At 47.4% G+C, this 16,285-nt stretch overlaps 1 protein-coding gene across 9 annotated transcripts; it reads left to right on the top strand.

Moving 5' to 3' along the window:
• The first annotated feature begins 12,649 nt into the window (after positions 1–12,649).
• Chkb (choline kinase beta) lies at positions 12,650–16,044 on the top strand. 9 transcript variants are annotated; one of them, XM_006976171.4, is made up of 11 exons: positions 12,650–13,122; positions 13,368–13,476; positions 13,717–13,830; positions 13,995–14,128; positions 14,322–14,417; positions 14,543–14,601; positions 14,684–14,765; positions 14,917–15,025; positions 15,152–15,252; positions 15,502–15,583; positions 15,750–16,044. In XM_006976171.4, the coding sequence occupies exons 1-11, from the start codon at positions 12,899–12,901 to the stop codon at positions 15,822–15,824; spliced, it is 1,185 nt and encodes a 394-aa protein (XP_006976233.1). In that variant the 5' UTR covers positions 12,650–12,898; the 3' UTR covers positions 15,825–16,044. The 9 variants fall into 9 exon arrangements, with proteins under 9 accessions (XP_006976233.1, XP_042120445.1, XP_042120447.1 ...); XM_042264511.2 differs by having other exon boundaries at positions 15,125–15,252; XM_042264513.2 differs by having other exon boundaries at positions 13,981–14,128; positions 15,125–15,252.
• Positions 16,045–16,285: the final 241 nt, after the last annotated feature.

Below are 16,285 nucleotides of genomic sequence, written 5' to 3'. Positions count from 1 at the left end.
ATTTATTTATTAAGACAGAGTCTTGCTATGGTGGTCTCAAATTTATAATCCTACTGCCTCAGCCTCCCAAGTGCTGGGATGGTAAGCAGGCACCAACACATTCGGCTTATTTTGATTTCTACACCTATTTCAACTTTTGTATTATTACTTTAGCTGTATTAAATGTATATTTTATTTATTTTTTATTAATTATGCGTGTGTTCATTGTGTACAAATGCACATGTACGCATTCACAGACATGTGCATTGCATGTAGAGGACAAAAGACAACTTTGTGGGGCTGGAGAGATGGCTTAGCGGTTAAGAGTGCTGGCTGCTCTTCCAGAGTCAAGAGTTCAGTTCCCAGCAACCACATGATGGTTCACAACCATCTGTAATGGCATCTGATTCCCTCTCATATACTTAAAATAAATATTTTTTTTAAAAAGACAATTTTGTGTGTGGAGACCAAAAGATAACTTTGGGTATCATCTCAGGAATGCTGTCCACTTCCTTGGAGATAGGGTCTCTCCTTGGCCTGGAGTGCACCAGTTAAGCTGGCCAGTGAGCCCTGGAATTGATGCTATCTGTCTCCCCAAACCTGAGATAAGACATATACACATCACACCTGGGATTTTTTGCATGGATTCCGGGGATCAAACCCAGGTCTTCACATTTATGAGGCAAATACTTCACTGGCTGAGCCGTCTTCCCAAACCATAGATGTTTAGTGATACCTCTTTATTTTTACAGATATGGTTTCTCTACATAGGCCTGGCTCCTATGTAGACCAGGCTGGCCTTGACCTCACAGAGATCCACCTGCCTCGGCCTCCCAAGTGCTGAAATTACAAGCATTGGACCACTATGCCTGGCTTTAAAATACAGGTGGGTTTTTTTTTTTTTTTTTTTTTTTTGGTTTTTTGAGACAGGGTTTCTCTGTGTAGCTTTGCGCCTTTCCTGGAACTCACTTTGGAGACCAGGCTGGCCTCGAACTCACAGAGATCCGCCTGGCTCTGCCTCCCGAGTGCTGGGATTAAAGGCGTGCGCCACCACCGCCCGGCCAGGTGGGTTGTTTTTTTTTTTTTTAAATTTGGTTGGTTGGTTGGTTTTGTTTCATGCATGTGTGCCTGTATTATGTGTGTGTGCTAAAAGTCAAAACCTGCTGTGGGATGGTCTGTATGTCAAATTACTCTAATTGGTCAATAGATAAAACACTGACTGGCCAGTGGCTAGGCAGGAAGTATAGGCTGGACTAACAGAGAGGAGAATGGAGAGAACAGGAAGGCAGAAGGAGTCACTGCCAGCCACGGCCATGACAAGCAGCATGTGAAGACGCCGGCAAGCCACGAGCCACGTGGCAAGGTATAGATTTATGGGAATGGATTAATTTAAGCTATAAGAACAGTTAGCAAGAAGCCTGCCACGCCCATACAGTTTGTAAGCAATATAAGTCTCTGTGTTTACTTGGTTGGGTCTGAGCAACTGTGGGACTGGTGAGTGACAGAGATTTGTCCTGACTGTGGGCAAGGCAGGAAAACTTGAGCTACAAAAACCAATGCTTGTGTGTGCTAAGCAAGCACTTTACTGCTGAGATAAATTCCTAGCCCAATTTCCTTGCTTCTTAGCTATCTTTGTAAACTGAGAATTACTTGTAACCCCTTGGTATTGTATTTCCAAAAAAAAAAAACAAAAAACAAAAAAACCTCTAAGGCTTAGGAAGAGAAAGTGTTGACACAGAAAAGGAAGTGCTCTTATACTGGGTAGTTTGTAGTCAGTTTGAGTTATTGCATGCCACAGTTCTAGAAGCTTGTAAGCTCAAAATTGAAGTACAGCAGATTCAATGTCTAGGCAAGGCCCATTCCACGTAGCTGATACACTCTGTGTGTCCTCACCTGGAGAGCATGGCGAAGAGGCTCTCTGAAGCCTCATTCATACAAACATCCACCCCAGGTTCAATCTCTACCACTAAAAGACAACAAAAAGCCTGTGCAGTTTTGGTACAGCGGTCCATGCTGCAAGAGCAGGGCTCGGCAGGCTTAGATGGGCGGATTCTGAGTTCAAGGCCAGATGAGGCTACATTGTACTAATCATAACCATAAGGGCTCAATCATAAAAGTTGGATTTTCATGACCTAATCACTTCCCAAAGGCTTCATCCTAATATCATTTATATTGAAGGATAGGATTTCAGTGTAGCAACTGGGTGGGGGAACAGAAGCCTTCATCCCATAATATTTGTTAAAGGAAAAATAACCAAATCCAGACATTCAACCGGGCAACACTCACAATAACCTGTATCCACTAAAAAAACACCATATAATGAAAAAAATTTAAAGAAACACATATTAAGAAATTGCTAGGGGCTAGAGAGACCGCTCAACGGTTAAGAGCACTGACTTTTTCCAGAGGCCCTAAGTTCAATTCCCAGCAACGACATGGTGACTCACAATCACCTGTAATGAGATCTGGTGCCCTCTTCTGGCCCGCAGGGACACGCGCAGGCAGAATACATATATATTTTTTTTTTAATTGCTAGACCTGCAGCAAAGCAGTGAAAACGTTTTGGAGAACTCCCTCCAACTGACTCATACAGGACAGAAATAGAGAGTAGAGATGGGCTTTAGAATGGCTTCTATAGCCATGTTTATAAGGAAAACATGGACATAATGGCCAGCAAATGGGAGCCATAAAGAAGAAACAAGTGAAACTTGTCTGTGGGTTTAAAAAGTAATAAAAACAAGTCTTAAGGGGCTGGAGAGATGGCTCAGCGGTCACGAGCATTTGCTGAGGAGCTCTCATACAGGGCCTGAGTCCCATTTCTAGCCCTTGATGACATACAACCATCCCTAATTCCAGTTCTCGGGGATTCCATGTCCTAATCCGACCTCCACATTTACCAGATACACATGTGGTGTGCACACATTCATGTAGACAAAACATTCACACACATAAAATAAATCTAAAAAATAAATCTTTTTTTGGGGGGGAGAGGTTCAAAACAGGGTTTCTCTGTGTAACAGCCCTGGCTGTCCTGGAACTCACTCTGTAGACCAGGATAGCCTCAAACTCAGAGATCCATCTGTCTCTTCCTCCCAAGTTCTGGGATTAAAGATGTGCGCCACCACTGCCCAGCTAAAAATGAATAAATCTGAAATGGAGGTTGGGGGGAATAGAGAGACGGCTCAGCAGTCGAGAGCACTTGCTGCTCCTGCAGAGGGTCTAAGTTTAGTTCCCAGCACCCACACTGGGTAGTTCACAACAGCTAGTACCTGGCTCTAAGGGGATCTGATGCTTCTGGTCTCTGTGGGCACCTGAACTCATACACATAACACACACCCCAGACACATGCAGGTATACATAATTAAAAATAATAATAATGAATATTTATTTATTTATTTATTGGGGTTTGGGGAGCAAGGTTTCTCTGTGTAGCTCTAGCTGTCCTGGAACTCACTCTGTAGACCAGGCTGGCCTCAAACTCACAGATATTCTCCTGTCTCTGCCTTTGGAGTGCTGGGATTAAAGGCATGTACCACCACACCCAGGCCATGAATCTTTTTTTTTTTTTTTTTTGGTATTTCAAGACAGGGTTTCTCTGTGTAGCATTGTGCCTTTCCTGGAACTCGCTTTGGAGACCAGGCTGGCCTCGAACTCACAGAGATCCGCCTGCTTCTGCCTCCAGTGCTGGGATTAAAGGCATGCGCCACCCGGCCCAGACCATGAATCTTTAAAAAAAAAAAAAAAATGTAAGCTGTGTCAAGGAAGAGTGCTCAGTGGGTAAAGCACTTGCTGCACGACAATCTGAGATTGGATACCTGGAATCCACACAAATGCCAGACGTGGTAGTGCGCATGTGTTTTTAATTTCAGCATGCCTCTAATGCAGTGGCTCTCAACCTTCCTAACGCTGTGACCCTTCAATAAAGTTCATGTTGTGGTGACCCCCAACCATAAAACCATTATTTTCATTGCTACTTCATAACTGTGATTTTGCTACTGTTATGAATCATAATGTAAACATCTGATATGCAGGATATCTGATACGTGGTCATGACCCCCAGGTTGAGAACCAATGCTCTAATGGGGGCTAAGAGGCAACGACAAGAGAATTGTTGGAAGCTGGAAGACTAGCTAGCCTGACATATATAGCAATGAACAAGAGACAGCCTGACTCAAAACAAGGTAAAAGGTGAGGACTAGCGGCCAAGGTCGTCCCTTCACTTCTATATATGTGCTATGGTACACACACACACACACACACAATGCAAGCTCGGTTTGGTAGTACAGGCCTGTAATCCTAGCACTCTGCAGGCTGGGGCTAGAGGAGTTGGAAGTTAAGGCCACCCTCAGCTACCTAAATGGGACATAACTCTAAAAAAGAAAATTTCACTTTGGGTCATGGTTTCAAACGTTGCTCCACCCTGTGCATTTGCACAGAACTTCATGGCGGTGAGAACACACAGAGGAAGGCGTTATTCACCTCTCCACAGATAGGGACTACATGGTAAGGACCAGGGACTAGGCATAACCTTCAGTGCACACCCCCAGCACCTTACATCCTCCCGCTGGGCAACAACTCATAAATAGTTTGCAGATCTAATAAAATAGCATCGCCAGCTAGGAGTCAAGGCCTTATCACATGAGCGTGTTGGGACTTTTTATATTCAAACCACATTATTGCATCCATAGAGCCAAAGCATCTGACAAATCCCACAAAACAGAATAATAAAATTGCTAAAAATCTGTGACTAAGAGGAAATCTCCAGAATTAATCAGATTTTCCAAATACACACTGGAAACACACGTCTTTCTCATGAGAAAAGGTGCCTTGGTGGTGCATGTCTTCTTTATTTAAATAAATATGTTTTCATTAAATCTCCTAAGACCCTTAGTCTGACATCATCTCTTAAGGACCATAAAGGGATGGTTGAGAAGAACCCTGACTCAAGAAGAGGTTACTCCATCCCAAAACTCTGTAAGCTTTCTCTTCTGTAATATTAGCTGCTTTGTGGGTATGGGTTTCCGCCCCCCCCCTGACCTTTTTTCCCTTAACTAAGGTAGTTTTGCTACTCAAAATGGTAAGATTTTGTTATCTTGGCCAACCATGGATACAGTGAAATCCCTTCTGTTATTCTTAGACTCATGTGAAACTGAAGAGAAAATAAAATGTAAAAGGGCTCTTTAAAAATTCATGCATCACCAGGCGGCGGTGGCGCATGGCTTTAATCCCAGCACTCGGGAGCAGAGGCAGGCGGATCTCTGTGAGTTCCAGGCCAGCCTGGTCTACAGAGCGAGATCCAGGACAGGCACTAAAACTACATGGAGAATCCCTGTCTCTAAATAAATAAATAAATAAATAAATAAATAAATAAATAAATAAATTCAAGCATCATTAAAGTCTGTATAAAAACTTGTAGAAAAATAACTTGCAGTTTAGCTGCATGTGGATAAATGATGTAGTTTGTTTCTTTCTACTATAAACACTGTTGGGATTCAGCTATTTATGGGTTAGTTGGCGAATTTATTTTGATGTGCTGCTGTTTTGACTAGATCTTTATTTTTGTTACATTAATGAAGGAAGCAGGGTAAAAACGAGGTAGTAAGAGGTGAAGAGATAAAAAGAAGTCATTAGGGGAACATTTTTTTTTTAATTAAGGACGGATTTTTGTATGGCAAAATAAAGACTTTGTCCTAAGAATTGGTCCAAAATGGAAGCAGATAAGGGCCAAACCAGGTCAAAAGTAAATTACAGAAGAAACATGGCAGGATTTATGTCATGCTGGCATACCATGAAATACAGTTGAAAAGGGCTGTGTATTTCGGAGAGCGAAATAAAGTAGTATCCCTGTTCAGAAGCTGCCAACCTCACTCTCCTCAGTAAACGGATACAAGTGATGGGGTTACAAGCTGCTAATGCTTTATTTAGCTCCTGCGTTCCACATTTTTATTGTCTGTTGTTCATGTAAGCTTCCCCGTGCCCTCCCATCCCATATGTGTGGGGATGCTTGCACATAAGTTGCTGCCATGGTTCCACACGGCAGAGGTAGAGAAAGAACTTATGTGTGTATTTTTGCCATGCAGCACCAAGACATTCCCCTCGGGCATTACTCAATCCTTGCTGACCGCCAAACCTGTTCTTACAGACAGCAGCAACCAGGTTAGAGACACAGCTCCACATTATCCGGGTCCCTTCCCCAGCAACTGAGGAATTCTTTTCAGAGATACCTACTCAGGTAAAACGGGAGTCATGGTCTCACTGAAGAAAGGAATTTTCAAGACAAGCCAGTAAGAATTAGAGTTTACTAAAAGACATTTGAAACACACATGTAAGCATAGGTTAATAGAAAGGTACTCAGGAAAAGAGTGAGGCACATCCAAGAACATGAGTATAGGTGTCTTAGTGCTTCTGCTGCTGTGATAAAGCATCGTGACCAAAAGCAACTTGGGGAGGGAAGGGTTTATTTGGCTTGCATTCCATATCATAGTCTATCATCAAAGCAAGTCAGAGCAGAACCTTGGAGGCGGGAGCTGAAGCAGAAGCCAGGGAGAAGTGCCGCTTACTGGCTTGCTCCCCCTCAGTTTGCTTACACACCCCAGGCCCACCTGCCCAGTGGGGGCACCACCCGCGGTGAGCTGGGCTCTCCCATATCAACCATCAGTCAAGAACATGACCCACAGGCTTGCCTATGGGCAACCGGATGGAAGAGTTTTCTCCACTGAGGTTCTCTCTTCTCAGAAGACTTTAGCTGTAGCAAGTTGACAAAAACAAAATAAAATAAAACAACAAACAAACAAACAAAATCAACCAACCAGGACTTGTCAAAGTGGGCTTCCCAAAGAAGAGTAACATTTCATTTATCTTGACAATAGCCACAGGTGCAGTTTTGGGGGGTTACGAAATTATTAACTTGAAGGGCTTGCTAAGAAATTTAAATGAGATCACAGGGTGGTGACCACTGCATCCTTAACAAGATTACAGTTGATAAGGTAAAAGTCTAGATCACACAGACTCAGGAAGTTAGGATAGCTTCACTAAAAACAGAAGTTAATATTTTACTTCTGAGGTCCAGGAACTGTGCAATAGAGGGGTAAGTCATACCTAAGGGCGTATATACCCAGGCTGTAAGCCTGTTTTCTTGCTGCTTTAACATCCTTACTTGAAACCATTTCCGTAAGGAAGAAATATTATCTCCGTGCGGCAACCTTCATGGCAAACGATAAGCATGCTGACTTTTGTTGCTACTGCTGTTCTAGCCGGCTACTGCTCATCTTCCCTCCAGCCACCTCACCCCCACACTTCCTGCCCTCATCCTTGGACTCCAGGTTCTTGCCCTCCCTCTGCCTCCCATTCCTAGGCGGGGCAGACACCTCAAATGGGGCCTGAAGAGAGCAGGCCCCAAGTAGGAGTCCTCAGAGCTGTGACGGGAACAGAAGGAACAGCCTCATTCTCAGCAAAAGGGGCTTAGGAGTAGAGCTTGGTGAAGGGAACGCAGAGTACCAAGATAGGGCCCTGGGGCAGAAGGAAGGATCCAGGCCTGCCCTCCCCACCCCCACCCCTACCCCCGAGGAAAGGAGACCCTACAGGCTCATATTCCTCCCAGTGGGAGCCTCCATGTCCAGTCCAACCACTTGTGCTTCTGGCCATCAGTCACAGCACCAGGCTAGACCACCTTGTTTACCAGCCCAAGCTGCTCCTCGGTGAAGTGTATCTTGTACAGACTGAGCGTCCAGCAGGCACATGCAGGCGCATGCTCCCCACGTTTCCTCTCACATGGTTCCAAAGGACTGAAGGAAGACAGGAGACAGTTCATTTGTAAATAAGTAGACAGCTAGGGAGAGACATCCTGGATCCGATCAGCCTAAACCCCCAATTATCCTCTGTCTTAGTCAGGGTTTCTATTGCTGTGAAGAGACACCATGACCACAGCAAGTCTTATAGAGGAAAGCATTGAACTGAGGCTGGCTTACAGTTCAGAAGTTTAGTCCACTGTCATCAGGGTAGGAAGCATGGGGGCACGCAGGCAGGCATGGCGCTGAAGAGGTGGCTGAGAGTTCTACATCCAGACTGTCAGGCAGCAGGAAGACAGTGAGACACTGGGCCTGGCTTAAGCATCTGAGACCCCAAAGCCCACCCCAGTGACACACTTCCTCCATCAAGGCCACACCTACTCCAACAAGGCCACACCTCCTAATAGCACCACTCCCTTTGGGGTCATTTGCATCCAAACCACCACACCCTCTGTCTTATTCAGTGTTTTGTTGCTGTGAAGAGACTCCATGACCACAGCAACTCTTATAAAAGGAAAGCATTGAACCAGGGCTTGAGTATAGTTCAGAGGCTTATTAGTCCATTGTCATCATGTCAGAAAGCATGGCAGCATGCAGGGCAACATGGTGCTGGAGAGGAAGCTTGAGACCTGGACATCCAGATCCATAGGCAGCAGGAAAAGAGAGAGACACTGGGCGTGGCTTGAGCATTTGAAACCTCAAAGCCCACCTCCAGTGACACACTTCCTCCATCAAGGCCACACCCACTCCATCAAGGCCACACCTCCTAATAAGTGCCACTCCCTGGTGACCAAGCGCTCGAATCTATGAGCTTATGGGAGCCATCCTTATTCAAAATATCACATGCCCCTCACCCCCCACCCCCTTTTTTGGAGACAGGGTCTCATTATGCACCCCTGGCTGTCCTGGAACTCACTATGTAAACCAGACTGGTCTCCAACTCAGAAATCCACCTGCCTCTGCCTCCCAAGTGCTGGGATTAAAGGCATGTGCCACTACACCTGGCTCTGATTAATTACCTTTTGAACTGAGATGGCTCACATGTTCTTGGCCATGCTGGAGAGGCTTTTTTTCTCCTCTCTAGTAAGATGGATGGGCTAACTACCCCTCACTCTCACTAAACCCTGAATACCAGCCAATACAAGCAGAAACTTCCAAGGTTCCCTCACCTTATCTCACCTAGTCAGGTTCTTGTAGTCATTCAAAATGACCCAACCCACAATCTGCCATGTCTAACTCCAGAAGAGGGACCCAGCCCTATCCCACACCCTACTAAAAACATATAAAAACCTGTCCCAGCTAGTACAGCTGTGGGCAACACAGGGAGGAGAAGGGTAAGAGTAGACGGGGACCCGGGACTCTGGGTTCCCTTCAGGAGTGAGCGGTTCTCATTTTTCCACTGCTGTGTATGTATCTTTTACCCAGCCCCTAAAGCCAGCCCTGTAAGCAGAACTTGAGCAAACAGTCTCCTTGACCCCTTTATCCGAGTTCCTCGTCACTTCCCTGTCCTTGAGGTCTTGTTTTGCTTTGCAAGACATTCCTTCTAGGCCTTATTGTTTTTGCCTCCAGTTTTCTGCAGTTGCATATAGATCAGAGTTTAGCTTGAGAAAGGAGCTGTGGACCATCTGGACACTCCCAGGGGCGAGTTCTGCTCCACCAAGATAGACACACACACACACACACAGGTTATTCACTGAGCTATGACCTTGTGTACTGTGCTATTTTTTCTGCAATAAAACTTGGTATGAGGTGGACTTCAAACTTCCCATCTGTAACTATTTACTTGGAAAAACTAAAGCAAGGAAAACCAGCAGGCAACAAGACTATGTGCTTTCTCTTGAAGGTCCACACAAGAGTCCCTGTTTTGCATATTTCCTGAAGATTCTCTTGTTTCTCGATCCTTTAAGTCAAATCTATTAAATTATTGCAACAGAGAAGCCAACAGTAGGAGTGACTACTCCTAACAGAGATTCATCAACTTTTTCCACTAGTGACTTTGTTTACCTGAGAAATTCATACTCAACCCCAGGTATATAGGTAATATAAAGGGAGTACATAAATAAAACATTTCGTGGTAATAATTCATAAAATACTTAAAAACAGGGGCTCAGAGGTTAAGAGCACTGACTGCTCTTCCAGAGGTCCTGAGTTCAATTCCCAGCAACCACATGGTGGCTCACAACCATCCGTAATGAGATCTAGTGCCCTCTTCTGGCCTGCAGACATACATGCAGGCAGAACACTGTATAAATAATATAATAAATAAACAAACCTTTAAAAAAAACACTTAAAAACAATTTTTAGGAATACATACAACTTTACCATTTATTAAGATGGGGGGGGGAATTGTTTCCTAATGAGATAGACATGCTTATGTTTACATAAAACATTAAATTTTGGCCGAGCAGTGGTGGCTCATACCTTTAATCCCAGCACTCAGGAGTAGAGGTAGGCAGATCTCTGAGTTTGAAGCCAGCCTAGTCATTCTATAGAGTGAGTTCCAGGACAGCCACATCAATACATAGAAACCCTATCTCAAAAAACAAAAACAAGCAAACAAAAAACACGAAAACATTGGCTAAATATTTGATACTCTGGGGTGCAGAACACCTTAAACATTTTTTCCAAAATTGATTGATATTCTGATTTTATAATTATCAGTTCTGAGAGTATGGCTTTAAATATGTAGAATAGAGTGGTCTTGCCACCAAGACCCTTGGAATTCTTTATTTCCATATGGCAAATAAAGTTATCCATTTTCCCTTTGCTGTCTTCGCATTCTATTCTTAGAGGAAGAATGCACAAGAATGTGGCCAGAGCCAGGAAATCGACTTCACTTACCAACTGTTTCCATAATATCCAATAGTCTCAAATCCTAGCCAAGCTGCTTCAGGTATTTGTTCCCACTTAGCGGCATGGCAGCACATACAATTCGAAGTATGCATCCCATATGTTCAAAACCGAGGCTACAATAAAGTTGTCTAGTGGTTGGAAACCTATTGAATTCACTATGTCCGGATTTTTAAAATTAATTTCTGGTTATTACTTGTTCAGAAACCTTATTGTTGCCAAACCTTTCGCCAGTCCCCACATTCGGTCAGCCTCCTAGAGTCATGACTCACAAGTTAAGAAACTGACCTCTAATAAACCACAATTAAAGGACAAACTATGCCAATCCAGATCTGATTCGATTTACTGATAGGAGCAGTTATGTAAAAAGCAGATTGGAGCCAGGTGGTGGCACACACCTTTAACCCAGCACTTGGGAGGCAGAGGTAGGTGGATCTCTGTGAGTTCGAGGCCAGCCTGGTCTACAGAGTGAGTTCCAGGACAACCAGAGCTGTTACACAGAAAAACACTGTCTCAAAAAGTTAAAAAAAAAAAAAAAAAAAGCGGATTGAATGATTTAGTCTGGTCTGCTTCAATCAGACACCAGAATCAAAACCACTTTCACCTAGAACCTCCGCCCAGAAGGCAGAGCTTATAATTCTCCCCCAGGCTTCCAAACTAGCCAAAAATAAAATCACCACTTGATATCTCCAGACACACGTCCAACTTCATAACATTGCAACATAATGTGTTATCGTCTACAAAGTTCACTCTCCACAAAGTTCATGGTCTAAGTAATGTTGGAACACCAGTCTGCATCTTCAGGGCAGCTCCCACAGCCTGCATCACAGGATGCCCCTGCAGCTCTTAGTGGGGCAGAGTTAAACTACCTGTGCTGTGAACCGCTAACAGCCCTAACCATGACTTATGGCCCTAACCAGTACCTGACTCCACGTTATTTGTCCTGCATATTAGCTATGTTGAACTAGATAAGGTGCTGTGAAACTTCCTGACAATCCCAAAAGATTGAGGAAAAACAAACAAAAAAGGCTAGGTTCCTCCTTTATTTGGGAGATTGGTCTAGAAACTCCTCAGGGGTTTCCGGAGATTGCACTGAAGGCTACTCTCTGTTAGCTCCTCTGCTCACTCCCTAGTCATTCCCATGGCATCTCTTTTCTGAGACAGGCCTTGAATGGTCCGGAGCTCGATATGTAGACTAGGCTGGCCTCGAACTCACAGGTAACTAACCACTGGGTTTCTGCCTCCTGAATGCTGGGAGTAAAAGCTTATACCACTACGCCTGGCTCTCTTACACACACTCTTAGTAAAGTTCCTCCCTAGACTTGGAAGGGAACTCTTTTCTTAACTTTAAGGTCTCACGTTTAGACCTCCATATATTTTATTATTTCCTTGTGATTCTCTCTCTCCCATCCCGAAGCCCAATCATAGCTTTGAAGCCCTTTCGTTCCAATAAACCTCATCCTTCAAAGGAATCATGAATTGTGTTGGCTTCCTTTCTGGATTGACAACTAAAGCGTCCCCCCTGCGCCTCCCCCGCCCCGATATTTAGCAGAAGTCACACACACGCACAAAAATCGAGAAAAAAAATCCACTTCATAATATTTAAGTTTATTGTGTTGGGTCACATTCTTAGTACTCATGCAGTCCATGCAGCGCTTGGATACGCCGGACTGATTCCAATGACGCCTTCCAGCATTACATACACACGCTGCCTTGTTTGGAAAGGGGATGAATGGCCGGAATTTAAAATCCCATTCTTCTCTTCACTCACCAAGTGCCCCTGTGTGCTCGATCACTCTTAACGCCCTAGTGGGGAGTCTCACAAGGCAGGTGTTATACATACCGGAGCCGCACTCCGGCCCCATCGCCCATTCATTGGCCAGAGAGCCTGATTCCGGGTAAACACAGCCGAGCTACCACTGTCCAACCGTCCACGGCGCCCCGGATTGGCCCGCGTCACTTCCTCGGTTCCGGACACAGTCCACGCAGGAGCCGGTCTCTACGGAGACCCGCCCACGGGGCGTGGCCAGAGCGCGCCCCGCCGGGGAATGCGGCCGTCGGTCTTTGCCCTCCGCACCGCACCCCTGAGACCGGCGCTTGACTTGGAAACAGTCCCAGCGCTGGGACCACGAAGGAAGCCGAAGACGGTCGCCAAGAGCCGCGAGGACGCCCAAGGGACGCTCCGGCCGGCCGGAAGCGGAACCGAGCCGAGCCGGAAGGAGCGAAGCCCACCTGAAGGTTGCTGAGCACCGGCGGGCGTTGAGCCCAACGGAGCCCGCGTCATGGCGGCGGACGGGACCGGTGTAGCCGGAGGAGGTGCTGTCGGCGGCTGCCTGACCAAAGACAGCTTGCAGGATGCTAAGTGCCCAGCGCCGGTCCCCAATCGCCGGCGCGCTTCCTCGCTGTCTCGTGACGCGCAGCGACGAGCCTATCAGTGGTGCCGGGAGTACCTGGGCGGGGCCTGGCGCCGAGCGCAGCCGGAGGAGCTGAGCGTTTGCCCCGTGAGGTCAGGGGTCAGCCTCGGGGCTCTCAAGACACTCCCTGTTTGGATGCTGTCAGTGCTATGCTGGGGGGTGGGGGGGGGAGGGGGCGGGGCCAGGATCAGGTCTGCGGACCGCTGTGCTTTGGGGGGGGGGTGTTCGGGGTCTCCCTGGGGGCTTGGGGAGGTCTTCTCTCGGGAGTGGGGGCTAGGGTGGGGGTCTCACCCATCTGGGCCGACTCTTGCTGAGCCTGACCGGTGTGGATCTGCAGCGGAGGCCTTAGCAACCTGCTCTTCCGATGCTCGCTACCGAACCACCTGCCCAGTGTGGGCGAGGAGCCCCGCGAGGTGCTGCTACGACTGTATGGGGCCATCCTGCAGGTGAGGGGGAGCGAGGGCCGGAGCTTGAAGTGAGCAAGTGGGGCAGAAACCGTTGTCGTCCTTGTGCATCCGAGAGGGTTGATGCTCGTGGGCCATCAACAGCTTTTGCTCCAGAGTCCCCAGTCAGTAAGACCAGAAGTCCCCAGCCAGCTATGATGGATGAAGAAATCATCCCTTTGCACCCGTGCCCACTTACCTCCGGCTCTCTCTGACTTGGGCTCCTTTGCCATCTTCCTCCAGGGTGTAGACTCCTTGGTATTGGAAAGCGTGATGTTCGCCATTCTTGCAGAGAGGTCACTAGGGCCCCAACTTTATGGAGTGTTTCCAGAGGGCCGCCTGGAACAGTACCTCCCAGTAAGAGCCCAGTTTTAATTGTTTTTTTTTTTTACCAAGTCCTTCCTCTTCCCCGATCCTAGGTAGGGAAATTTCCCTAAGACCATGATCTCCTCCCATTCCCCATATCCCTTCCCCCGTCCCGCCCCAGCCCCCTCACCACCCTGATAGGTTACTGGGTACAGAGCCGACCATTGAAAACTCGAGAGCTCCGGGACCCAGTGTTGTCGGGAGCCATTGCAACAAAGATGGCCCGTTTCCATGGTATGGAGATGCCCTTCACTAAGGAGCCCCACTGGTTGTTTGGGACCATGGAGCGGTGAGTCAAATTTGGGACCGGTACACCTAAACTGAACCTCTAGTTTGGGTGGATAGGCTTCCCAGTATCCATCATGGACGCTCATGTTTCCCAGCCAAGTCACAGTGACAGGAAAATGTGGCCTAAAAGTATATAGGAGAAGAGAATGGGGAAAGATAGGAGAGTGAATGTATCCTATTTGGGGGGCTTACAGGTACCTAAAACAGATCCAGGACCTGCCTTCCACGGGCCTCCCCCAGATGAACCTGCTGGAGATGTACAACCTGAAGGATGAGATGGGCAACCTCAGGTGAAGGCAGACCTGGCATTTAGCAGTGTCCTCCCCAGGATTTGCCGAGGACTAGGGTCAGGGCTAGCCTTTGAAGGTTGCTGTAGTCACATGACCTCATAACCTCTGCCCCTCTGCCTCTGCAGGAAATTGCTAGAGGCCACCCCATCACCAGTGGTCTTCTGCCACAATGACATCCAGGAAGGTATGAGAACGTTTGTGAGTCTTCGAGCCCGGGCTGAAGGGGGTGGGGTGCCCTGAAGTGACCAAAATCCCCATTCCCCCAGGGAACATCTTACTGCTCTCCGAGCCAGAAAATGGTGACAGCCTCATGTTGGTTGATTTTGAGTACAGTAGTTATAACTACAGGTAAGAAAGGGTTGGAGGGCAAGCTCCCGTGGGACCTGTCGTCGTCCCCCCCCCCCCCCCCCCCCCCCCCCCGGGCTCTGGGAGAACACTGCCGGGCCTTCGTCTCCACATCCCAGCTGCCCATGGACTGAATGCTTGCTTGTTCTCTCAGGGGCTTTGACATTGGGAATCATTTTTGTGAGTGGGTTTATGATTATACCCACGAGGAGTGGCCTTTCTACAAAGCGAGACCCACAGACTACCCCACTAGAGCACAGCAGGTTGGTAGGCTGGAGGTTGGGAAAAGGAGAGCTTTTTTGTTTGTTTTTTGGTAAAAAGAAAGAACGGCTAGAAAAGGTAGTGTTCCACCGTCTCCCCAGTTCCTGACGCTTGTCCGTTGCTCTCAGCTCCATTTTATCCGCCATTATCTGGCAGAGGTTCAGAAAGGTCAGATCCTCTCTGAAGAGCAGAAGAAGCTGGAGGAGGATTTGCTGACAGAGGCCAATCGGTGAGGATGGAGGGTGAGGGAAGGATGGGAGGGAGGGAGGACTAGGAGGAGGAGAATTGCAGGTAAGGTGCCAGTGTAGATGAACGTTGACATCAGGAAAAAAGCAGAGTCACAGTGGGGTAAGGATTAGGACAGTGGGGGAGAAGCTGGGGCTTTGGAGATGGACTAGATTTGGGGGAAACCAGGCAATACTAGACGTACTCTTAATGGCACCTCATTTTCCTGTCGTTCCCCCCCCCCATTCCCTAGGTACGCTCTGGCCTCTCATTTTTTCTGGGGTCTGTGGTCCATCCTCCAGGCATCCATGTCCACCATAGAGTTTGGCTACTTGGTAATAACCTGTACATTGGGCGTGTTGGGTGGGGGCCGGGGAGGAGCGCTGGTCGTGTCCTCCAGGAAATCCAGGCAGCCCCTGGTAGCTGCGGGCAGAAGACAGCAGGTGTAGGCACTGCTTCCAAGCCTTCTCATCGCTCTGTGTTATGGGTTTCCTTCCTTAGGAGTACGCCCAGTCTCGGTTCCAGTTCTACTTCCAGCAGAAGGGGCAGCTGACCAGTTTCCACCCATCATCCTGACAGTCCAACCCCACCTCAGATTTCTCCTGAAGACTCCAGGGCAGGACCTTGGAGGGAGGGCCAAAGAGCAGGAGACCCCAGAGACTGGGCTGTGCCCCTTAAGTGAGACTGTTGTTAAAATAGCTGACCTCTATCCTGTTTGAGTAGTTGCCCAAGGTGGGCATCTGGAATCCCTGGGGCTGTGTACTTAAATAAACGAACTGCTTCGGAAACATACAAACTGAGGGATGCAGATTTAAGTGATTTCTGTTTAGTGCACTGTGCGTAAAAGTGGGGAGGGGGTCTGTCGGTTCCACTCATTGAGATCTTCTGTTCCGTGATATTCCCTGGCTCCAGTCTAGAAGTAACAAATACTGACTTGGGGAAGAGGGCTGGAGAGGGGTGGGGCATCAGTGGGCCCTGGGTCGATTGTCAACCTAGAGTCCTGGAATTAGGGAACAGGCTGCACAGCTGACTCTTGG

This window comes from Peromyscus maniculatus, chromosome 20 (genome assembly GCF_049852395.1).
Source record: "Peromyscus maniculatus bairdii isolate BWxNUB_F1_BW_parent chromosome 20, HU_Pman_BW_mat_3.1, whole genome shotgun sequence".
In the NCBI taxonomy this organism is placed as follows: Eukaryota; Metazoa; Chordata; class Mammalia; order Rodentia; family Cricetidae; genus Peromyscus; species Peromyscus maniculatus.
This window is presented reverse-complemented; position numbering and strand designations above follow the sequence as displayed.

What these genes read in the sequence shown, in the direction of transcription:
- Chkb (XM_042264509.2), top strand. Translation starts at nt 12,899, where the DNA reads ATGGCGGCGGACGGGACCGGTGTAGCCGGAGGAGGTGCTGTCGGCGGC. An exon ending in TTGCTGACAGAGGCCAATCG is followed by an intron (nt 15,253 to 15,501) that starts GTGAGGATGGAG and finishes CCCATTCCCTAG; the next exon opens with GTACGCTCTGGCCTCTCATT. An exon ending in CCATAGAGTTTGGCTACTTG is followed by an intron (nt 15,584 to 15,749) that starts GTAATAACCTGT and finishes TTCCTTCCTTAG; the next exon opens with GAGTACGCCCAGTCTCGGTT.